The sequence below is a fragment of the Bidens hawaiensis genome, unplaced genomic scaffold (assembly GCF_021521415.1).
Source record: "Bidens hawaiensis isolate Kalapana, Puna unplaced genomic scaffold, B.hawaiensis_p1.1 tig00037262_1, whole genome shotgun sequence".
Lineage (NCBI taxonomy): Eukaryota > Viridiplantae > Streptophyta > Magnoliopsida > Asterales > Asteraceae > Bidens > Bidens hawaiensis.
Window position 1 is genome coordinate 69,304 of NW_027496505.1, and position 25,734 is coordinate 95,037.

The window sequence follows — 25,734 nt, forward strand, 5'->3', positions numbered from 1 at the left end:
ATTCCGTGTCACAACAGGTCCATAATGAGCACTTTAACGCATGTGACCTGAAATCCAATAATAAACGTATTAAGTATCGAAAGTTCTAAGATAAACAGTTAAAACTAAATAATAAACGAACTAAAACATATACAAATTAACCGACCATCACCATCCCCACACTTATCTTTTTCTTGCCCTCAAGCAAAACTCTAAAGCAAACATCGACCTCCATCATAGGTATGTAGATTATCGCCATTAATACTAGTAAGGTTTAAGGTCATACCCAGTTTCCCAGACTGACACTGTTTTTAGATTGACATCTCACAAATACGGTTAAATGCTATAATAAAAACAATAGAGCCGCCCAGACAGGTGTACTTTGTTTCCGGTTAAGGCACACATCCTCATATCACTCATAATAGAACATCTCTTCTCTCGGTTTAATATATGGAATAGCAAAAGATGTGCCAGTATCGCTCTGCTCTCAGTATCACTCATAAGTACATATTAATCCATCAAGCTGCTTTGGCACAAATGCAAATCAAGAGGTCTTTAAAAGGGTTGTAATGGGGCCAGGTGTAAGGGTATGGAAGGGAAATATTTAAGTAGCTCAAACGATCCGACCCGGCTTATTACAAAACATCTAAATAAACGAAACTACTATACAACTAACTGACTGATTATATACATCTAAATAAGCAAACTATCAACATACTGATTTCACAATTTTTTTTTGATATAAACGAACTTCAACGAACTACAGAATACATAACTGAATATAAACAGATATCTTTTTGTCTTTTTCTCAATTTTTTAGGCATAATAACGTGATGCTTAACAATGAGATAAATACAAATACAAAACAAAAACAAATACAATTACAGTTACAAATAAACCTAGTAAGCCAGATCGTCTCGTAACATAATGTCAGGGCTAAACAAATGAAAAATAGGTCCAATAAATGTTTTCTAAGGGATCCAACCCCCCGCCCCTCACATAAACCATCCTCATATGTATAATGTATGAGGCCCCAACCCCCCAATACCCACACTCACGCTCATCCAGACGAGGCTTAACCTAGTTGCCTCTATTGCTTTTGCATTTTGCCAACTGTGATCCCGTAATCCATGAACATCAGTGAAAGCACTCAAATGACATGTGTGTACTATATATTATATGTGTATTATATATATTTGGGTCAACTCACACACGTACCTGAGGAATAGGGTTGACGATATAAACATGTGTACCTGTCCCCATGACTCGTTATCCCCGCCTAAACGACCCCATTTTCAACTTCTCATTATAAAAACATTTGTGAGTAAGACTAATGAGATGCTGAAAAACCAACCATGACCAGAAACCTATGACTTGGCATTAATGGCAACGATTAACAGTTAACAACTTTGGTTTCTGAACACTCTTCGAGGTACTATCGGGATAAAATTTTTCAAATTTCCCCCATCCCGACACTTAAAGTTTACATTGTCCTCAATGTTAAAACATTTAAACAATTAATGAACATTTGAGGGACGGGGTTGAAATTGACTGTTTAACAATTTAAAAACTCGGGGATCTAATGTGATGGTTCTAAAAGCAATTATACAATTACACTTCTAACACTCAAAATTAAAAATAACAAAATAGATTATGAAACTGAAATCACCTGATATAAATGATCATGCAATGCAAAACTGAGGCTCGCGAACTCTCGTACACACTCGTCTCAACCAATTACCAAAACTGACAACCGAACTTGCAAAATCTCGAGACGTGTAGAAGCAAGCTTCTCACAAGTATAAGACATAGGTCTTTTAAAAGTTATAAAAATGATTTTATGTTAATTTTATTAAAACAATTACCGAGCCTAATTAAGTCGTTTCATCATAAATTTTGTTAAACAAGTTAAAAACTTTAAAAGACCTAACTCACTTTCGTATGAATCACGATTACATTTAGCATATGCAACAAGCCCTTTAAACCCCCCCCCCCCCGGTAGCCCGGGTGGACGAGAGAGGTCTCGTGAGGGTTTATAGTGAACTACACCCACAAAGTTCCAAATACAACATAATATACAATAAATCAAATACAGCAGATAATAACTAAAATGAAAACAAATTTGAAAGATACTTACAAAACCCGGGTTGCCTCCCGGTAAGCGCTGAATTGATGTCTACAGCTCGACAATACCTGAATTCCTCACGGTGGTCGAAGTGCACACTTACCCACCGAGTTTCCAATATACGCTCGGTAGCTTACATGCCAAGTCCATAACCGCTTTACAGTGATTGGCATGCTACTTGAATGATTATTGTGAGGCCGCTTCTTAATTATTTGCCTAATATCTTGCAAGCTTACTTTCTTTTTATTTTTTACCAAGTCTTCATCCCCACACTTGTTGTTTGGAATAATAAGTACTGGATAAGGCATAGGATTCACATTGGCTACCTTAGGCTCTTCATACTCTGAAAAAGTTGTCATAATACGGCTCTTGATCATATTGGCCATCCATGTCTGATTGATAATCTTCATCATAATTTGGTGATGTGTGTTGTTCAGCGTGTGAATAATATGACGAAATCTCTTTATCTTCATAGCATGTCGTCATATATCTTCGCCCATAACAACGCTCTTGCCGATTTTGTGCAACTACTGGACAATCCCGATAGTGATACGGGCCTTCACAATAACAAAAATCATCATAATTGCTCATAGTGACAGTTGCGTGCTCGGGTTTCGGGATAGGTTTTGGTTTTGACCCATAAGCGGTGGCTGTCTACCCGAGTGGCAGGTGTGTAAAAAGTTTTTACCTACACAAACAACACACTCCGCGCAAAATGGAAATATAAAATAAAAACCAATAATAAAATTAAAAATTACTAAACTAAACTAAAATGAACAAAGAAATAAAATAACACGAAAACACTAAGCGCACTAACTCCCCGGCAACGGCGCCATTTTGATGACCGTTGTTCGAGTCAATCAAAAACCTAATTATTCTAAATAGTTAGAGCAAGTAGGGTATCGAATCACAAGGAGTATGTGGTCAATGCAATTCGTGTAACAGATTTAATATTATGAAGTGACTGGTTTTTAGTGCTGATCACACAAGCAATTTTTAGTAAATGTAGAGAACTAAACAACGAACAAGTAAACAAATATTAAGCAGTTAACAAAGCAAATCACACCCGGGAATTCAAGTAAACAACCAAACAATATCTCATGCAATCTAACAGATTTATTATTAACGATTAACTGAAAACTGATCATAAAGACAAAACCTTAGACGTCAACAGTTATTATTCCTTTTCTTCTTCATACTGACTATCACCATCAATCTCTGGTTCATCAACCTCATTCTCGGGCTCAACCGCCCGATTCCTCCTAACCCATTGATCTACCTCATCATCTGCTGCCCGAAAACCTTCATTTCCATTATTATCTTCACCCTCATCCTCATCTTCAGTCGGAACACTCGATCGAACATCATCAATATTTATCCGAACTCGGCGGTTGGGGTTATTGTTTGGAGCGGATGGTCCGGCTTGGTCAAAGTTGAGGTTTAAGTTCCGGTTAAGGTTTCGGTTTTGGTTTTGATTTCGGGTTCTGGAGGCACGAGCTGAGTTGTTTTGGTTATTCTGATTATCGAAGTTTGGTGGGTCGGGTATGTTGTCTGGGTGAAACATGTTGGTTTGTGGAAGTGGATCTTGGTTTTGGTTATTGTTCTGGTTCTGGTTTTCGTTTTGGTTATAGTTTTGGTTTTGGTCTTCCATCTCAGAATTTTTGTTTTGTACTCGGTTCTGCCGAGCTAACCTCTCGATTTCGGGCTCGTAAGCTAATGGAGACTGTCAGCCCAAATGGCGGGTGCGCATAAACCTGTAATCTGCACAACTAACACAACCCGCGTAAAATGAAAAAATACAAAAAAAATAAAGTAAAATAAAATTAAAATAAAAACTGAAAATTAACTTAAACACGAAAATCAAATAACACGAAAAACAAAACGCGCACTAACTCCCCGGCAACGGCGCCATTTTTATGACCGTCGTTTGAGTCAATCAAAAACCTAATTATTCTAAATAGTTAGAGCAAGTAGGGTATCGTATCACAAGGAGTATGTGGTCAATGCAATTCGTTTAACAGATTTAATATTATGAAGTGACTGGTTTTTAGTGCTGATCACACAAGCAATTTTTAGTAAATGTAGAGAACTAAGCAATGAACAAGTAAACGAATTTCAAACAGTTAACAAAGCAAATCACACCCGGGAATTCAAGTAAGCAACCAACAGTATCTCATGCAACCTAACAGATTAATTATTAACGATTAACTGAAAACTGATCAATCAGACAAAACCTTAGAGATCAACAATTACTTTACACACGACACTGGTTATCAAACAGTCCTTGCCAGTATGACTCAGTTAAGGGTAATTGTATGTTTTATCGTATTCAATCTAACCAAACAGTTATATGACTAATTATCTAGAAACTGGTAACAAAACGTTCAGACCAACGTAAACCTAAACCGACCGAACACTCAGAAATACCAAACATCAATAATCATATATTAATCATCAATAACAAAACATAAGTATTCTTAATCACATGAGAAAAACTGTAAAAGGTTACAAACTATACATCCCGGGTGCGATTCTAGGAGATTAGCCAAGCCTAGACATCATTGAATCTTTGATATGGATGATAGAAATCATATGTAGGATCTTGACACGAGCTAGGATAGTGGAAATCGCCTATAGGACTGCTGGAAATCGCCTCCTGGTCGTCAAAAATGAAGTTATGGTGGGTTTTATCTTGATGAAATTGATGCTATAAACCAAAATCTCGTCTGCACACCCGTCGCGGTACGCGACGGGGACTTCTATGGCCCATCACGTACCGCGATTGATCAAAGTCAAAGCTTCATTTATCTCCCATCGCGGTACGCGATGGGATCCTCAACACACCCATCGCGTACCGCGATGGGTTCTGCTACAGCAAACTTCAGTTTCGCGTGCTGGACATCCCGGGTCTTCATTCCGTGTCACAACAGGTCCATAATTAGTACTTTAACGCCTGTGATCTGAAATCCAATAATACACGTATGAAGTATCGAAAGTTCTAAGATAAACAGTTAAAACTAAATAATAAACGAACTAAAACATATACAAATTAACCGACCATCACTACTTCACACTCAAAATTCACACATATATCTCTCTCTAATATCTCTAAAGCTTCGTAAAGCGTACCCTCGCTCACCTTGATTTTCGCGCCTAAAATCCTCGATATTCGTGTCAAACCAAAGTAACCCCGTAATACCGACGATGTTGTCTTGAAGAACGTGCCATCCCGACGTCCCAACGACCCGCCTCGATAAACGTGCCAACGTGGGAAGAAGTATTGGTGTGTCTCGATTCGCGTTCAAAGGAAAAGGTGTTGAAGAAAGGGTTGATCAAGAAGATAAAGAAGGCGAAGCGGCGTCGAAGTGTTGCTCGAGTTTATAGGGTTATTATAAAAATGAGTGATGCTCGAGTTTATAGGGTTATTATAAAAGTGGGTGTAATATTGTAAAGAGGGAAAAATGAATGAAAATTTTCTAAGCCCCCCTTTTATAATATTCCCTTTGTGTTTGAAAGTGAGTTTTAAATGCATTTAGTAGTTTAGTTTAAGAATACTGCCAAAAACCTTTTCAAATTTCAAAAACAAAATCTGCTCGAGCAAGCTATTGAGCCTAAGTTTGCTCGTTATAAAGTATACTCGAGGAAAAAGTGTACTCACTCTAGTTAATGGTTTAAGTATACTTGAGAAAAAAGTGTACTCTCTATAAATAATGGTTTTCGAAATAAACTAAGTATATCATGAGTATACTCGAATGACAAAGTTTACTCGTATAATATTAAGTGTACTCGAACACACCCAAATTCATCAACTATGTTTACCTTCCCCGTTTTAGCCATCGAACAACGTCTTCATTAGAGTATAAGTAACATGATGGAAGATTATAACAAGATTTCTTCTGCAATGTTGATGAAAGTTTTCTACTGCAATATTAAATGACATAAATAACCTTATTCTAGGTTAATTAACTTATAAATGTTAAATTGTATGATTTAAATAAAATAAACAATTAACAGATGTTGATATAAATGTATTAGAGTATAAGTAAAATGATGGAAGATTATAACATGATTTTCATATAGTGTTGATGAAAGTTTTCTACTACAATATTAAATGACATAAATAAGCTCATTCTAGGTTAATTAACTTATAAATGTTAAATTGTATGATTTAAACAAAATTAACAGTTAACAGATTATCCTAATGATAATTTGATTATGAGATTATGTTTGAAAACATTTAGCTGAATAACTAGAATGCAAACATGCTTTGAGACATTTATAACCATAATAAAGAAACTAAAAACATGATGATATAAATTCTCAGTTTTTAATACAAAAGTGTATAAATCACTGCAAGAAAATGAAGTTATTGCAACTCCATTAAAAGGTTGTATTAGGCCTTGAAAAGGTTGCATTAGGCCTAATGCAACCTTTTAACAAGGGCTGCATTATATAAAGTTGCATTAGACCTAACGCAACTTTTTTGTTAGATAATTCAACTTTTTTTAGTAGGGTTGCAATTATTATTCAAATGCAACCTTTTTAAGATGCAATCTTTTTTACATGCTAATGCAACTTTTTTCATTTCAAATGCAACTTTCTAACACCCAAATGCAACCATTATTTACAAATTAATGCAACATTTTTTTACAACAAATGCAACACTTTCTAAAGAGTTTTGTTACAACAAGTGCAAACTTTTAACAAACAAATGCAACTCAATAGCCTATTGTTTAAAGTACTAAAATTTCTATTAATACACAATAGTGTCTCAATTACACTAATAAAATAATAATAGCATAAATACAATAGGTGATCATATATCATAATTTAACATATTTACAAACAAACTAATCAATATAACGTCGTCAACTACAACTATAAAAAGTAACGAAAAACTACTACATTTAAGATCCTAAAAATACTCTAGTAGATAGTCGTTCTATAATATTCCCATTGTAGCTTCAAAGTTTGCTCGCTGGCTGTCAAAATTTATTCGTGTAGCTTCTAGCTCAACTTTTTTCCTTTCATAGCCCTCTTCAACTTCTTTTCACGTTTTCAGCAATTCTGTTTTTTCAACTTCAAACCTCACTTTAAATGATTCCATAACAGGTGCTTTAGTTACAAAACCTAAAAATACAGTATGATAAGAAGGTTGTAACCTGGTTTCGCAGCTTCGTTATGTGTGGTTCTCTTTTCTAAGTCGTGTTCTGAAAAAAAAAACAAATAACTAACAAACAAATGATGCTAACTTAATTCAAATTAAACATGCTTGTTGCTTGGTATTTTACACAGGAAGTATTACATGAGCAGATTATGAAAGAACCTTCGCAAGATGCATATATAGTTCCATCCATCAATACGTCCCTCATCTGAAAAAAAAGGCATGAAAGATGTATATATCATGTGGCATTTTATGTTAATTTGGTCATCTATGGCAGAAAGATAGTATGAACAAGTGTGAATAAACAAAATATCATGAAAATGGAAGACAACTTACATGAATTTGCGTTTAAACCATTTCAACTAAAAGTAAGTAGTTGATACATTTTTGTGTGACAAAAGCTTGTGCAGCTCACTAGCACTACAAAAAATTCACAAGTAAAAAAGGGATTGTCTCACAAAAAGATTATTTCAAACTCGTTAGCTGCAATAATTTTGGAAAAAATGTTTTGACAACATTGTTATCAATTTGTTATTACTAGTAAACACATGCCTAATAAGATTAATCACTCCAAAGAAAACAAATATTGCAAGCAAATGTGTAGCATATATATTATAATAAAATAAAGCAAAGTAGCAAACCTTTTGCTAAAGACATGAACAATCCCAGCAGCCTCTCAGTTGGTGTGCACATACTGATCTATATCCATTTGTCTACATATAACCTATTATAATATCAAAAGTTAAAAATTACTCAAACTCAAGATTCAAACGAAATATAAAAAATTGAACATATATACACGCACATACAGGTGTGAAACTGATCTTATAAAAAGCTGATCAAAAGCAATTTTGTTTAGTTAAATTAACAATACGTATCTGGTTATATTGCAATTTAGCCATACAATATCACACTTAGAGAAACATACAGAAGTGAGCATATATATATATATTGAAGATAACCATACAATATTATACCTACTTGAATTAAATTAAGAAAACTAAGCGGCTATACTGCAAATTATAGATAAATAGATAAACACTAAGCAATATTAGCCATACAAAAATAGATAAATACTAAGCAATATTATATCTACTTGACAGATCCTACTATTACAATTTTCAGAAGCTATGTGTCTTTCATACAAAGAAAAACAATATCATTCATCAACTAACATACTGCAATACTGTTGTGATCATAGTAAAAAATGGATTAACATCTAACACACACACACACACACACACATGCATATATATATATAGTTGAACCGTAAAATATTATAGTCAGAATAACATAAAAAACTGGCTATAAAAACAGATGTAGAAGAAACTTACCTATGTGGTGAAGAAATTGTAAGGAGAATCAACAAAGTTGGATGTTATAATGATAACGGCAATTTTGATGGAACAAACAAAAAAAAACTTTTTTTCTTGAGTCTTGAACTTATGAAGACTGTTGTATAATGTACTTTGCTAAAAACTAAGGTTCTAGAATGTAATTTGCTCACAACTTAACAATAAGATTGTCTAATGTGCTTTGCTAACAACTGAAACTAATGTAGGCAAAATTTGAATTATGATAGGTTAACGTCAATATCTAGAAAGTAAAAGAGCACATGGACATGGTAGTCAATTTGACGGGGTTTATAATAGATTGAAAATGTGAACTTTATATTAAATCAGTTGTGTGCAATCTCAGATGCTAACATTGTACAACAAAAAAACCAAAAGAATTGCCTACCGTGACATGGGTAGATTTGATGCCCCTTTCCGAATTTAGTCTCATATCATTATCAACTGTGAGTTGCCTGAACCACAAAGAGATCTTCGGTATCTAACTTTCCCCAAAAACTCTAGGGAGGGGGGTAAGTCGTATCTGTAAAATTAAAACAAACATGAAACCCTAATTTACGAATATAGCGATAAAAATTACCAAGAGAGAGACAATTTGTCGATAGTTAATGATCCAAAGAGCTCAAACGTTGCCATTAGCGTGCATCCTTAATTTCTGGTGCTCTTTGAAATGTCATACAGGAAGGGGCGAACTGCAAAGAAAGGGGGGAAATGAGACTAACGGCATGTGTGGCAAAACTATCTGCTCCCAGTAGCTATGAGCTGGAAGCTGGTTCCTGTTAGCTTTAGCTTTTTTTATATTTAGGTGTTTGGCAGAGCAGCAGAAGCTTTTAATAAAACTAGCTGGGTTCCCGCGTGGTGCGACGGAATGGGCGCACAACCTAACATCAACCGCATAATCAGTGTCGGGACATGATTCACCTGATGACAGTGCATACATAACCTAAATGTAGACGTGTAATTCATGGAAAAGCAGTAAGATTGTAAATAATGTCGAAAATCAAGAAACAAAGCTGAAATATACAGTAATTTCAAATAGATAATTTTTTAAGCCAACATATTTTGATATGAATCCCTTTTTGAACATGCATTGTTCTAATCTGAAACATGTTATAACCTGATCTTTTTCGACTCAAAAGCGTATCGACACGAATCGAACTAATTTAACCCTTTTTGTATCGACTCGTTCTGACCCTAATCGAACTAATCGAACTATTTAAGGAACCGGTCTTACCCATCATATCCAACCCAAACCCGGATATTATGAAAAATCTACTTGTAGTTAAATATTATGAAAGTATTAATATTGACTGTAGACGTATATGTTCGTTTTATTGTTTTTGGCAATTTTAGCTTATGGATACATCTAAATAGGTTGCAAGTTGATTCCATTTATGCACTGTTGTATTATAGACTATCTGAATCATTTTAAAGCTTTATTATGGAATCATTTTAAAGCTTTACTAAAATAATTATTATGCTTTTTAAACTTTTCTTTAAAATACTAAGTATGAAACTGTGTATTTTTTTAAATAAATGTGTAAACCATGGTACATATACTTTTATTATTTTGTAATACACGTACATAACGAGCCCAAATAATATAATGCCGGTATACATTTTCGTCATTTGTAGTTTTGAGAGGATTTGATCCCATATATATTTTGTATGTCTTGTGTGGCAGTGTGGGGGAATGGTTGCAACCTTTTTGATAAAAGTTGCAAATTTCAATATAATTTGCTACTTTTTAAGAAAAAAGTTGTAATTTCAATAAAGATTTGCAACCTTTTATAAAAAAGGTTACATTAGATCCTTTAATGCAACCTTTATGTTGATTAAGTTGTGTTAGGGTCTAATGCAACACAGTTGTAAAAGGTTGCATTTAAAATGTTGCATTAGCCTCATTTTCTAGTAGTGAATCAATAACTATGTTTACGCTATCCAAATGATAATTTGATTATGAGATTATGTTTGAAAACATTTAGCTGAATAATAGGAATGCAGACTTGCTTTGAAACATTTATAACCATAACAAAGAAACTAAAAACATGATGATATAAATTCCTAGTGTTTAATATAAAAGTGTGTAAATCAATAACTATGTTTAGACAAGAAAAAAAATCGATAAAATAAACAATAAAAAACAGTGTGTTAATAATATAGAGTCAATTAACGAAACATGAAAACAAATTTCAAATTCGAAGATTTCAAAAGTCAATTTAATTGATTTAAGATCCTGTAATAAATTAATGAAATTCGAAAACGAATATCGGCGTTTTGAGAATTCATGGACTTCCTCTCCGTTAGCAGATAGACTAGTAATTGTAGAGTTAGGGTTTGAGGGTGAGAGGAAGAAGAATTGAGGCAGATGAGCAAAGGAGTGAATGAGAGGTTATAACCCAGATCATAACCTATTTTCTTAAAACGGTACCCAAATCCACGGATAGTGCCCATGACCCGCGAAATTAAAAGGAGTAATTGTATGAGAAGTCAGAATTCACGAATGGAGCAATCTAGTGGCACGAGAAGGGGGGCGACGTGAGGCCTCCTTTTGTAGGCAATTATATATATATATATATATATATATATATATATATATATATATATATATATATATACTAGTAAGAGTTCCTGCGCGTTGCGGCGGGGGCTTAACAGGAATTTGGTCGTTAGCACGTGGTCCGGTTTGTTATGGCACCATCGTTTCTTATAGTAAATTGTCTATTTGGTATAGTTTACTTTACGATATGAAAAAAAACAAAATATATTTAGCAATATTTGGGGAAAAGATAATTTAACGGGCACATAAAATTAACTTGATCTCAATTATGACAAAACTAAAGTACAATCAAAGTATCTTATCTATGTGACCTACACCTTTAAATTTGGCCCTCCAAATTTTGTTGCAATGTTGAGTAAGTTGGTTTTTTTGACACACGTCTTATGGAAAACCTTTTTTGTAACTAATCAATAAACATTGTGTATCACATAATAATCTCAAGGGCATTTTGGAACAATGGAGTTAAGGGTATTAGCAATTTGGTGTATAAAGAGCACGTGATTGCGATTGTTAATGTTGAGACTGATTCTGTGTTAAACATAGTGCTATTACAAAGGTTTGTAATAGCAATGTTACACTACTGGGCAACAAACAATTTGATTTAAGTTATGTACAGTTTGTAAAGTTACCATTTTAATGCATACTTTAACGTTATTCTATTAACAAAGAAATTACACTAAAACAAAAACAATTAATAAAAAACAAACAGCAATCCTTGTTTAGGTTACAGTCCTATTTCCACTCAACCATCTTTAAAAAGAGAAATCTTTAATTTTTTTTAGAAGATCATACAAATGAAATAACTTATTTATCAATCTTTAAAATGAATTTAAACTATTTAACAAGGGTTATTATCGTAACTATTTAACCTGCATCCCTGCCTTCGTAACAAAACCGGAATCGTCAACCAAACTTCTACATATCCAAATAACACTATTTTCCTTTTCTTCATAAACTCCAATGAGTTTTGTAAACATGGAGGCGCTGGTATGTCCTTAAAATAACTGGCTCCGTCTCGTGAAACAATTACAAAAAAACGGTTACTTTATCCCGAGTCATGGTCGCGAATTGACGGGTCAAACCCAAAGATGGTGTGTGTATTCAAGGATTGACATGAACTCGACTAAGAGTGTGTAGAAAAACCTAAAAACCTGATAAAGCATAACACATCTGTTAATTAGGGGGGGGGGGGGTAAACAAACCGAACTGGCTAACTGTGAGTTTAGTATTTGACTCGGTTATCGGTTCTACAAATCAGTTTCCGGTTTGATTCTCATTTTAATTAGAAATCCCAACCGTTTAACCCAAAAAAGATTATAAAAAATCCCTTTTTTTTTTTGCCTGGTAACTTTAATATCCTAGTTACATATTATTGTTAGTTTATAAAAAACTGTTTAAAGTATGCCACTTTTTTAACCCGAATAGTTTTAAGTAATTACAAAAAACACATTTATTAAAACATATGGGTTGATCAGGTCAACCTATGAACCACCAAGTTGACACCAATCACAACCCGCTTACATAAATTTGTGGGGTCACCAAAACTCGTTTAGTCTAAACCCACCCAAACAGTTGAGCCCGTTTAGTCTAAACCCACCCAAACAGTTGAGTCCATGTTTGATTCGCACCATGTAAGACAATCAGTTAAACAGTTTCCAGAAATTACCCTGAGCGTTTGGATTTCTTCTCTTGATTTTTTGTCATCGTTTTCTTCCTTGGAGTATGAATTGAAATTTTCTTGCAGCAAAAAAATAGTACAGTTTAATTAGTTTGTTATAATTTAATAAAGAAACATGCAAAAGTTGGGAAATTGAATACTTCTAATCAGATGCAAGCAATTTGAGAATGTCATCTGAAAGTATTCCTTATTTTTACAGTGTTTCACCTTCGTTAAGTCGTCCCACTTATTTATTTATATATTGGGCCGTTTATCTTCCGAACTCGTATATTTTTCCATCATCCTCGTCAGCTTGCATTGTCTTCTCGATCCATGGCTGCAAATAATTAGTTTAAATTAAAAAGAGAGATCGTAATTCATTAATTACATCATTCTTAAGCTTATACCCAAACTGCAACTCTAATTAATGAGTAAATTTGAACATTCGTAACATGCCGGCTTAGAAGAAAAACGAAATGAAACAATCGAACATAGTAAATTTAAGACCCAATCATATATCACTAACCAATCAATCAATCAATCAATCATGCCCAGTAAAATCCCACCGACAGCAAAGCTATAAGTAGGGTCTGGGGAGGGTGGGATGTAGGCACACCGTACCTCTATCCAAAGGAATAAAGAGGTGGCTTCCAGAGAGACCCTCGGCTCTAAGAACATGCGTATGAAGCAAAATAAAGGAAAATAAAGCAAAATAAAGGAAATCAAATTTTAACAGTTATATAAAAACTACTACTAATTATAATAATATTAATATTAATATTAATATTATTATATAATATTAATAATAAGATCACAGTTTAACAGCTATATAAAAGCTAATAATAATAATAATAATAATAATAATAATAATAATATATGCAAGGGAAATACCATTATGGTATGTGGACTAAATAAGTTAAGTCTAAGCCCTAAGGTATTCAATTCTCTCTAAAAATCCTTAACTTTAATTCTACTTCTCCACGAATTCCTATCCTCAACCATGTCCTCGGAGAGGTTTAGGTCTATCAAATCATGCCTAATCCTCTCATCCCAAGTCAATTTCGGTCGTCCTCTACCCCTCCTCCCCTCTATAGTAATGTTTTCTACGGATCTAACAGGATTCGTCGTCTGTCTTCTCCTCTATATATCACTAACCAATCGAACCAAAAAATTACAAAACCATAACATGATAACAAACCATAATTCTATAAGAATCTTCAATTAACAAAGTAACAAATCCAAGAAGTCCAATACCTGTAATCGAAGAAGCCATAGCCCAGGATTGATATCAGAAGACCAGAACTCAGTTTAATACTCTAATTCAACCAGAGTAGAGTATAATTAATCCAACCAGAGTATGATTAATAAATCAGCGCCAACACAATCTAAAATCAGATTGAAACCAAGAATTAGAGCATGAGAAATCAAAATGGCAAATCGAAAACTAATCAACCTTTTATGTTCTGGTGACACAAGTGAAGGCCAATTGGACAAAAACTATATGATTTAAACTACAAAATAGACAATGATAGAGACAAATGCAGCATCCAAATTCTTCAACTATTGCCTTAAAACGATTAAAAGTAACAATCTTCATTTCCAATTAAATGACATCCAAAATCAATTACATAAACCTAATCCAGAAATGTAACATAACATCTTAAATTGTAAATGGTATAATCATCATTTATCAGTTCATTAAACATCACTTCTAAGCTATATACTTAAATTACTCCATCTACACAAATGTGCACTTAGTTTAGTTTTCATGAAATTAAAATATTGTAAACTGTAAAAACCGCCCTTGATATGCATAACCTCTGTAGCGTAGATTGACAACCATAAGTATTTCCTCATCAGTAAGAGCATGACGAAAGTGACAACGGTGACCATAAGGGCAGACATCACCAGCAAGAACCATACGAGTATACGACAGACCTCGGATTTGTAGCGCGGGTGCCTAATCACAAGACGCAGCTCACTTATTCCATGTGCAAAGTGACAGTTATCTCCATAAGGACAGGTTCCAGTCTCCTGCCACTTGTTACACAGCTCGGTTTTCGACATTCCCGGGTTGTAGACATCAAACTCCAATCCTTCTGCAGCTCTCTACTCCCCAAGCACATGCACAAGTTGCTGTTGAAATCATAATTATAACAACTTGCTTTATTAGGTAAGGTTAGAAAAAAAATGAATAAAGGAATAAAGGATTCTTCCATTTTAAGCAACATACATGAATTTAATTGTAAACTGTAAAGTCAAATGTGCAGAATATAAATGTATATAATCCACATGAATTTTGTGATGGATTCTGGTTTAAAAGTGTAGCCATTGTGTTTATGAAACTGACTCATGAAAAGTCAAAATTACTTAACAAAATTGACTAATGAAATATGATTCTATGAGTGACAAATGGAAATCAGATCTAAATTAATCATATAAATGGCTGTAAGAATCCCGACTAACAACTTAGCGATTGACCTAACGGAGCATTGGCGATCTGTTGATGAGTCTGTTGATGAGCCTCATTCTCCTGCCGAAGCACATCAACCTCCTTCACACAATCCTGTAAACTCGCGAGACACATAGTGTAGCTGTTTTTATATAATATGATTTTAGTAATCGTATTTCACATACTAATAACTTTTTTGAAAGAAACCTCTGGTTTGATTTTTTTTTTAACAAACGCATCTATCTTTTTTCCATGACATGAACCTAACAAGAAAGTTAATGTGTTAGGGTTGGATTTAAACGGGTCAACTCATAGGTAACCCATAAACCCGTATATTTATTTGACACAACTCATAAGTAACCCATAAACCCGTATATTAAGAAAAAATTGAGTCTTTGGCAGATTCCAATTGATATGCTTTATTATATGATCACCATACTCGAGTACGCCCAGGGAAAAATGGATGTTGTGTAAGCTATCAGAAATCCAAACTTCATATGATCTCCATCATCATGCATTCCCTTTCAAAGATCCAAATTTACTTCTTTTCCATCTTGTAGGCCCGAGTTACCCCTCTATGATATTTCATTATTTACAAACTTAACAACTACAAACAATAATAATAATAATAGAGTGTTTGCTAAGACATATATTAAAATACATAAACTAATATCAAATCATACTAAAGAGATAGAGTTGATCATAGTAAAGTTATATATATTCTGAATTCAATGTAGTATAATTAAAGAATTGTTTAAGTCAATTCAGAAGGCAGACGTAAAAGTTTAAATGCAATAAGTAGTGGCCCGATATTTGAAAACAATTTGATTACAGACAAATCAAAATTAAGAGAAAATAACTTTACATCTGTAAACATAGAAACGAAAACAAGAGTTAATTCTGGCATCTTTAAACTTTATTAAGCAATGCAAACACTGTAATGATTATATACTTAATAACTGGACTGTAAAAATAACATATAGAACAAACAAATAAATAGAAAGTAACTAATATATATAGGCCAGATCACTTCTTGATGCTAGACTATGGTGTCGAATTTGCATGAGAATAGCACTTTTACATCTTTGGTGTTATAACAACCAGCTTCCTTTTACATTTCTGTTCAATAACTACAATGGTTCATACAAATTGGTCACTTATTCCTGAATTGCTAAAGTTCGTTATGTATGCGTGTGTTTATGCAAATAGATAAGTTTAATCCCCAATGATGTTAGTGAAGGGAGCCTTTTGTTATAATTTTTTTTCCCAAAAATCGGTCAATGCATAATAGGAGTATGTCTTTAGATCTGAACTCATAATCTAATTGTAAAGGTCTACAGCCCACTTGATTTTATGCTTTAATTCTTGATCATTACCTTTGGAGGGCTTTGGTAGTGTAACTATGGAACTTGTTTTATAGAAGTAAGTGAAATATAATGGCATGTACACCCTTAACATATGGGATGTTGGGGGACAAAAGACTATAAGGTCTTATTGGAGAAACTACTTTTGAGCAAACTGATGGACAAACTTAAACATTTAAATGCAAAAAGAAGTGACCCAATATTAGAAAACACAAACGGGTCTTACTTAAACAGATGTGAATCTAGAAAGTAAATGAACTCTAAAATCAGAATTAGACATCCGAACAAGAGAAATAACAACTATGCTTACTGTCAACATGGATAAAAAATTTTACCGAGTGATGATGTTGTTCACCACCGTGCATATTCACATAGTACCATTATCAGCGGATGACCAAGATGGATATCATATTCGTTTGTCGCCATTGTCATCATCATCCATGCTCACCTAAACTCAAAATCACCGTCGAATCTTATTGTTAGATATAAAATTAGGGTAAATGGTTTAACTTGAAGGAAATATAACAAATATAAATTAACAAAATTGGGATTCAAAAAAATTAAAGAAATTGGAATGTAACCAGGCTAATTAAACAGAGATAATGCTCGCTGTTCAAAGGCTCTGTGAAAGCACTGACATCCCTCATTACACCATGTTAATGCCAAATACAATTAGTACATAGTCTAACCTAACTAATGTTAGCAGGAGATCGATTAGAATTGATAGTGTTTTAGGGCTTCTAATAGATTTCATATATAGTAGTAATAAATGAGAAGAATCATACCTAATCGTTAAAATTGGAGGAACGACCATAAGCCGCAGTGGGCATGGAGGAGCGACTTGACTGAATGTGTTGAAACAGAGCGGTGGCTGAATTTAACAGAGACACGAATTAATGATGTAAGTGCTAAAAATCATGATAGTGCAAACATAAAACAAAAAGTTTGTAATATTGAAGAAACACTGTAAGACCCGGACAGATTACAGATAATCTGGGGGTTAAATAGATGTTTCCCACGAGGGGTTATGTCCGACAAAGATGGTTCTTCTGGTGACCTGCAAAACAGACACCGTGAGCTCGTCACTTAGAAGGGGGTACCTCCTTGTGACCACCCTCCGGCGTGAGAATCAGACTAGATTGCTCTTGAATATAAGTGTATATTAAGAGATTGCTAGAAAATATAAGATGTGATAAGGTAATGTAATGTAATGTGATGTGTCCATACCATTTGTTGCTTGAATTCGCCGGAATCGTTGACGTTAGGCAGGAATCTAGTCGGAGACTTAATGGACCATTCAATTTTACGGCGTCTCAACAAGGAAGATGAAAAGGTGCCTATACGTATTATAATGTAATATATATATATATATATATATATAAAATGGTTCGAATAAGGAGTTTCCTAGGAATGGTAAGAACCAATCAATTTTTAACATTTGGCATTACAAATGATGATGAAAGAATAATTCTACGAAACTATGTCGGTTATAATGATTAAAGAGTAATTATAGGAAACTATGTCGGTTATTGGTGATTTTAAATCTCAACCATTGATTAACATGATCCAATGGCTATGATTTATTCTTAGTATTCCTAGGAAACTATCTCTTTTTATTTTAACCTACCCATATATATATATATATATATATATATATATATATATATATATATATATATATATATATAACTTAACGAGTTCTCATTCTTGATCATATTCTTCTTCGTTCGTATACATGATTTCTTGATCATGTTTTGTTCTATTTTATTCTGATTTTCATTAAAAACTCCATTGGCGTTCATTATTTTTTAAGAAAATGTTTGTTGGAAAATTTTTGATAAAAAAATAAAAAAAAATGAGTTTTTTCATCAAATACAACATATTTTTCACATTTTAGTCATAATTAAATTATATGTAATTACGATTATTATGAATGGCAAATATTATTTTTGCGTTTTGGTATTGTGAGAGCTTCGCAACTGTCCAAACAGTTATTACTCGATTATTACCTAATTATTTTAATTTTCTAATCTTTTAATAAAATGAAACAAACAATATTTCATTAAATGAATAAAAATTACAATAAAAAAACTACTCGTCTTCGTCTTCAACGCCCCCCCCCCCCCACCCACACACGGGTCTTTGTCTTCGTTTTCACCTTCACCTGGAATGTGACAAAACATCCAAGCATGTTGGACCAAATTCGCCTTAAGAACATTATGTATTTCTTCGAATGTAGGAAATACACGTTTTCCAATCTCTTCTCTATGATTGCTGGAGTTTGTGGTGGACCATCATCAGGTATATAAGCTAGACATATTACTCTTTCATCATCTTCGATAATCTTATGTAATATGATATACATATACACAGCCCTTTTCATTTTTCCAATATCCGTAAACGACATGAATTTTTAGCAAAATGCCGACGTTGTTCGGCCCGGCTCCGAGAAAGCAAAAAAAAATTTTGGGCCGAATGCGAAATTTTTTTTGGGCCTTAATTAAAAATGGGTATTTTGTTGGTTTAAACAATTAAATTTTTATATGAGTTTACTTGGTTATAATTTGGGTTGTGTAAAAAACTTTTGTATAAAAATAGGATTAAACATGTCTCAAATAAGACTAGAACTCATAACCTTTTAGTTGAGAATAATATCCCCTTGCCATTAGACCAAGTTAATGGTCATGTAATTGAGTTTAAACATTAAATATACAAATTGTTTTTAATAAAAATAAATATGATTTAAAAAAAAATTCGGGCCTAACGGGGTGTCGGGCACGTGCCTGTCGACCACCCCGCCACCCCTATGGGCCGGCCCTGCGTTGTTGAAGAACCCTAACCACCTCTCGATGTTCTTTCGAGAAGACTCTTGTACTTAAAATACTCTCTATTTTAGGTGATCGGGTTTCGAAACATTTTCTTGACAATAGAATACTCCAGAAATATCCCATCACCCACATAATAATCGTGTCGGTAGTAGTTATCATTAGCCCAAACGAAGTGAATACTATGGGAATGGAGATGTAACCATCTGTCACAAAATGACTGTTTCAAAACTTTATGTCATTGTTGGATCCCGGGACACCAAAGAACGGTGACCAAATCCAAATGTCGCATGAAACAACTGCTTGAAGACTGATCGTTGGTCCATTTTGGTCACTACGTGTGTATTGACCTTGCCATGTTGTTGGACAATTAGCCCAATCCCAATGCATATAACCTATACTTCCGATCATGTCGGGTAAATCATGCACCCTTGTATGTGCCTGGTTAATCCGTTGTAGGTCGTTCCAATTAGACGTTCTTAGATAATGTGGAGCATATAGTATTATTATTCCTGTATAAAATAATTAATAAAAACAATTAATAATTTGAGTGATATAATTTAAAAAACATAATAAAATATCGTAGCAGAAATACTCTAAGGTGTCTCGAGTTGTTTTCTCGGCCATCTTTAGGTACTTGTGTTAATGTTGGCCGTGTTTCCGTAGGCGAGCTCGCATGCTGAAGTATACATTGAATAGCGGTGAATCCTAACGTCCCTCGACCATCCGGTTTTTGCTTAAAGGAATCATACTCGCACTCCAAATCTTTGGTAATGCCCAAAAATAAACGTTTTAGACATCCAAAAGCGACGCCTAAAAGTTTTTGGACTCTAAATATTGGCGATCCATTGAAGTAATCTGCCATCAGACGAGCGTTCGTGCCCAAACGGTCTCGTACAATATATTCTCTTTTCGAGACCGTGCGTGGAAGAGAACAAAGATATTTCATATAATTTGTCGCGAGCACAAGCGCACTCGTAACCGCCTCTTCCTTCAGGTCGTCATCGACCAACTAGTCAATTGCAAATAAATGATTGTCATAACTTTTGTCAAAATGTGCCGACTACAGATGGTCTAAGGAATGCTCTCAACAACCGATTTGACCAATGAGCCTACCACCAAAAGAAAACTAATGCAAGTAAAACGCACCTACGAATACTGAGACTACAATTGCATCATCAAATTTACACTTTGCAAAAGTCTACATATTTTGGCTAGTCTTCCAAATACTTGCTTCATCACATATTTAGTTCCACAACTATTTTCATTTTTGGTATAGAAATGAATGTATCATCAAATTAACACTAGTCTTTGCAAAAAAAATTCACTTTATATTTTAATAATTAAGAGAAATTACAAAAGTTATTCAAGAACAGATTTTTTTTACGTTTTGTCTTTTTTCATATTACAACCTTTTAAGTTCAACAAAGAAAGTTCGATGCAAAACCTGTAGACGCCCAAATATACAAAACAATCTTTTAGCACAATATTCACAATTCACACCCCAAAAACCTTAAAATTCTTCACAAACCCATAAATCATAAACCTAGTAACTACAAGTACTCATAAAGAACAATCTCAAGGTGCATTCTAACTTCCAACCGACACGTCTCCAGGTGCCGCACCCTGATCGGGTGATTCCTCCACAACTGCATTCTTTTGAGGACTAACTTCAATCCACTCTTCAACTTCGAGGGGATTCGCTGATGGGGCTTGAATTTCTTGAAACTGTTCATCGGAATCTTGGTCCTTTTCTTGATCTTCAAGTTTAGCAGGTATTTCTGTTGACTTTTCAGGTTTGACTCCAGTCTTTGAAGGTGGGGTGTTGGTTTCGGGTTTTTTAACAGGTTTCTTGGACGCAGCAGTGTCTTTGCTATGGTTGGCCGCACTTGATGTAGGCTGGTCCCTGACTCGTGGGACCACAGTCGCCACGGACCGGGTCACTGAAGCCACCGAGCTCTTGTTTTTGCCTAGTTTTGGAGATTTTGGACGCGTGACGGGTGTCTATAGACATAGAGATAAAAACATACTATAAGCCAGAAAATGAACTAAACATGTTACTTGCACATAGATGAAATCAGAAAAAGACCGAGGGTAAAATAGTAATTTGATGTGTAATGCTCGGTCAAGGGCATCATAGTCAAACTTCACCTTACGGCATATTTTATATGAACTTACTGTTGGTGAAATAATTTTGTACAAACTAGGGGCTAAATGGGTCTTGTTTGCGGGTTGACAGGTCCAACCCCGACATGAATCAAAAATCATGTCAGACATAAGAACACGAACATGACACGAATACTAGTGGGTTGACACGACTACAACCTGTTTAACCCGGGTTTTTTTAGTTTTTACTTTTTCACATATATCTTAAAATTACCTTTTTGCAACTAAAATACAGATCTTTATGAAACAAATTACATTTTAGTTATAAAAGATCTTATGTCAGTTTCCTTCTTAAGTTATAAATTTGACATAAAATACTTTGAAAATCGTGTTAGATGTATGAACACGAATACTCATGGTTGACACGAATATGACCCGTTTAACTCAGTTTTTTTTAGTTTTTACTTTTTTCGCATATTAATATTTTGTTACAACAAAAAAATACAAATGTTCATATTCTAGTTATTAATATCATGTCAATTTCTTTTTTTAAGTTTTAAATATGAGCAGAAATTACCCATCCGATTTAATTTACAATATAAAACATATCTTAAGGATTATTCATTAATAGTATCCTATTTTTAGTAATTTATAAATAATTTCACATAAACTACATGTTACTTACACTGTTACACAGATGTGCAGATAAAAAATGACAAACTGCAAATAGTAATTTCAAATAAAATACCTTCTTAAGTTCCACTTTAGGAGGATGTTCTTTATAAAAACTTGGCATTGGTGCTGCTTTGAAAGTCAAGCTCTTTCTTAACAACTTGATTTCAGCTTCTTGGCTTTCCTGCATTTATAGCCCAATAATTTAGAAATGTTGATTTGTTTGAAATTTCATTGACCAAAAAAGTCAACATTTATTACCTTTGACTTTTCTTGCAAATTAGTCTTTTCCACTTCTTTTGCATGACTTTTTTCTTCTAACTTTGAAAAGAACTGTTTTCTCTTTTCAGCACGTTCTTCCAATCTGGAGGAAAAACCGGTGATACTGTTCCTACGCTGACCACTTCGTTTAACAATGACATCAATGAAAAAGTCAAGATTTTGAAAAGAAGGTCAAACAATGAACGTAAGCAAGTAAGTTAAGGATAATACGATGAGGAAGTGGAATGAGTGTCATCGTCTTGTTTAACTGTCAATGATGATCTGCATATGTAAATAACCTCAAATATCAATCGACAATTATTATTACATTTTAAGATTTGCAAACTTGTTTCATAATGTAAATTGTTAAGACTAATTACCAAATAACTACCTTCCTAAATCCGACATCCAAAACGTTAAACGACTAACTAGGAGCGATCAAATAACACATTTTCCATTAATACCCCTGATATTTCTTTCTATCTATAGAAAAGGAGTTTAAGTTTAAATGTTGCATATCTTTGAAGGGTAAAAATGGAATGAAATTTCTACTAATTGCAATTTACAAAAATGACCAAAACACTTCAATTGCATATTTTACACTGAAACTTTAGGAGGATGGTCTTCATTTCCATTGGCTTTTTTACCCTAAAACAAACAAAGTAACAAACAAAAATATTCAGTTATTCACTAAGAACACACAAATATATCAAACAATTAGAAGGCTACTCAAAAATCAAATTAAAAAAAATACCAGATTTACCCTTGACTTGCTAACACTCGTCACCGAATCTATAGTGGCTCTTCGGGTAACCGTGCCACCGCTTTTCGCACTTGACTTCCTAGTGGCGGAATGCGAAGCTGATATGGCGGTTTCACTGGTTAATGTCGACTCACTCTTCGACCCAACTCGTGGTGTTCAGGTTTTAGCCGAAAATGAGGAACTTTGGGACAATTTTGCCCTTGGCTTTCGGACGGAAGCACTAGTATCCCCATTGGTACCACCAATCTTGATGGAACTCTCAGTAACTTCAACTTTTGATGATGACTTAATTTCCTCTTTATTCAAATCAATTTCATTAACAGCCACAACAATTTCATCTTCCAACACAACCTCATTTCCAGATTCCATCCTAATTATCAAAAAAAAAACATAAATTTAATTAATTACAACATGAACAAAATTAAAAATACATGGATCAAGAAACACCACACTTAATTCTTTGATTTAAAACATACCCACAAAATATCAAACACCCTAGACAAGTATTAATAAAAAAGTTTACTGTTTTAAGGGTTTTAAACCAAATGATCAAAAAAAAATAATAATAATAAATTAAGACGGCAGTGTTGTCGTTTACTTCCTGGACAAACCCAAGAACATGAACAAGAATCAATTTTTTTTTAAATTAAAGTTTAATTAAGAATAACCCAACAAAATTGATGATCAAATACGGTTGACCCACGTGCGGAATCAGTCAAAAATGAAGAAATTGAAGCAAATTTATGAACAAATTGACGGAATAATATGAAATATTAAGGAATAATAAGTGTCTTGTACCTTGTTTGAGGAATTGAATGAAGTTTGAGCGTTGAATTTGATTGTGAAGAAGAAGTTTAATTAAGAAAGATGGAATTTGGGTTGAAATTCAAATGGTATGAAAGTGATGGAGAGATTTTAGGGAGATCATGGATCAAAATGGTGGGTAATTATTATGGGAAATGACCAAATTGCCATTCAACCGGTTTTTGAGTTTAGTAAATGTGTGAAAAATAATAATTGGTTAAATTATAACTAGAATTATCAGCGGTTGGTGTCAAAAATCTTCTTGATCATTGTGGTAGTTTACGTACTATTTATTAAAGAAGTTTATTATGTTTTATGGTGGCTTGAGTATGTTTTCAAGTCATAGAGAATGCCAAACGCATGTTCGAGACTCAGCTAGCTTAGGTTATCTTTTAAAACTTTTTTTTTTTTTGACATTTTTCATTCATATTATATCTGTATTTGTTTTTATTTTAACTATTATAAGTTTTTTTAATTTTTTTAAGGTATATATGTTTTTTTTCCTTTATTATTATGTTTTATGGTGGCTTGATCGGTCTGATTTCTAAATCATAGAGAATACCAAACGCATGTTTGAGGCTCAGCTAGCTTAGGTTAGTTTGTAAAAATACTTTTTTTTGACTTTTTCATTTACATTATATCTGTTTTGTTATCTATTTTAAATATTATAAGTTTTTTTAAGGTAAATATGTTTTGTTTTTCCTTTTTAATAATTTGATGAAATTTTTTTGGGTTTTGTTAGGTACCTTAATTAATCTAAGCGAAACCTCAACTCGTTGTTGCAATCCATGTTTTTGTTTTAGTTTTCTTATTGTTTCAAATATGTTAATTAGTGGAGAATAATTTTTTGGTTTAGTTCCGGTATCATAATAAACCTAGCCGATAATGAAAACATTTTTTTATGTTAGTTTTGCTATCCTAATGAACTTAATCAATTTTGACTGAATATATGTCAACTTGTTGCTACAATGCCTGTGTTTTTGTTGTGTTTCTATTTTTTTAGTTTTGGATATGTTAATTGACGAAATTATTTTTTGGGTATCGTTCAAGTACCATAACGAATCTTCCGATACTGACTACGTTCAAATCAATTGTCGTCACAACGCCTGTAACGAACCTACCAAATAAATATCGATTTATTTATGTTACTTTTGGCATCATAAGTTGACGACCCAATAACTTTATTGGACTAAGCTAGGGCTTTAGGCCTCAAAAATACTGAGCCCCCCCCCCAATTTTTCTAATAACAAATATTTTAGGTTTTTTTCCCGGCTATGAATGTACATAATTGAAGCCTGGACGATTGAAACTGGAACTGAAGCGACTATCTGGTACACTCCATGCACGCTGTGTAACACCCCGACCAAAGGCGGATTATACATCGGGGCGCCACATATTGTTTCATTACTCGTGACACTATTGGGTGTCAATATTTAATAAATATATTCATTCACGCATGCGCAACGTATACATAAGATATAAATAAACCAACATAAATCAATATATTATAAATCAAAATATTCGAACAGTAATAACTTGTCTTGATACATTTTAATCTAGGTCCAAAAGTAAAAACGTCCTATGTGTCCACAAGCTCCAAAACAGCTACTGCAAACCTGAACATGTGTTAAAATAAACGTCAAACACTTG

The 25,734-nt window shown here is 33.6% G+C and overlaps 1 protein-coding gene, 1 long non-coding RNA gene and 1 pseudogene across 2 annotated transcripts; all 3 read right to left on the reverse strand.

The window, feature by feature from the left end:
• Positions 1 to 12,057: 12,057 nt before the first annotated feature.
• LOC143589181 (uncharacterized) lies at positions 12,058 to 14,421 on the reverse strand. The gene is made up of 3 exons (XR_013145226.1): positions 14,092 to 14,421; positions 12,847 to 13,174; positions 12,058 to 12,331 (listed from the first exon to the last, which is right to left on the reverse strand). It is a non-coding gene; the product is annotated as an uncharacterized LOC143589181 (long non-coding RNA).
• Positions 14,422 to 14,611: 190 nt separating this feature from the next.
• On the reverse strand, positions 14,612 to 15,878 carry LOC143589173 (uncharacterized; annotated as a pseudogene).
• A 5,024-nt stretch (positions 15,879 to 20,902) lies between these two features.
• On the reverse strand, positions 20,903 to 24,874 carry LOC143589174 (protein WVD2-like 5). Its single transcript, XM_077070009.1, has 8 exons — positions 24,852 to 24,874; positions 23,479 to 23,650; positions 23,272 to 23,436; positions 23,119 to 23,165; positions 22,749 to 22,799; positions 22,518 to 22,659; positions 22,333 to 22,440; positions 20,903 to 21,482 (listed from the first exon to the last, which is right to left on the reverse strand). Exons 1-8 carry the CDS (start codon positions 24,872 to 24,874, stop codon positions 21,069 to 21,071), a joined length of 1,122 nt encoding a protein of 373 aa, XP_076926124.1. The 3' UTR covers positions 20,903 to 21,068.
• Between the last annotated feature and the right edge of the window lie 860 nt (positions 24,875 to 25,734).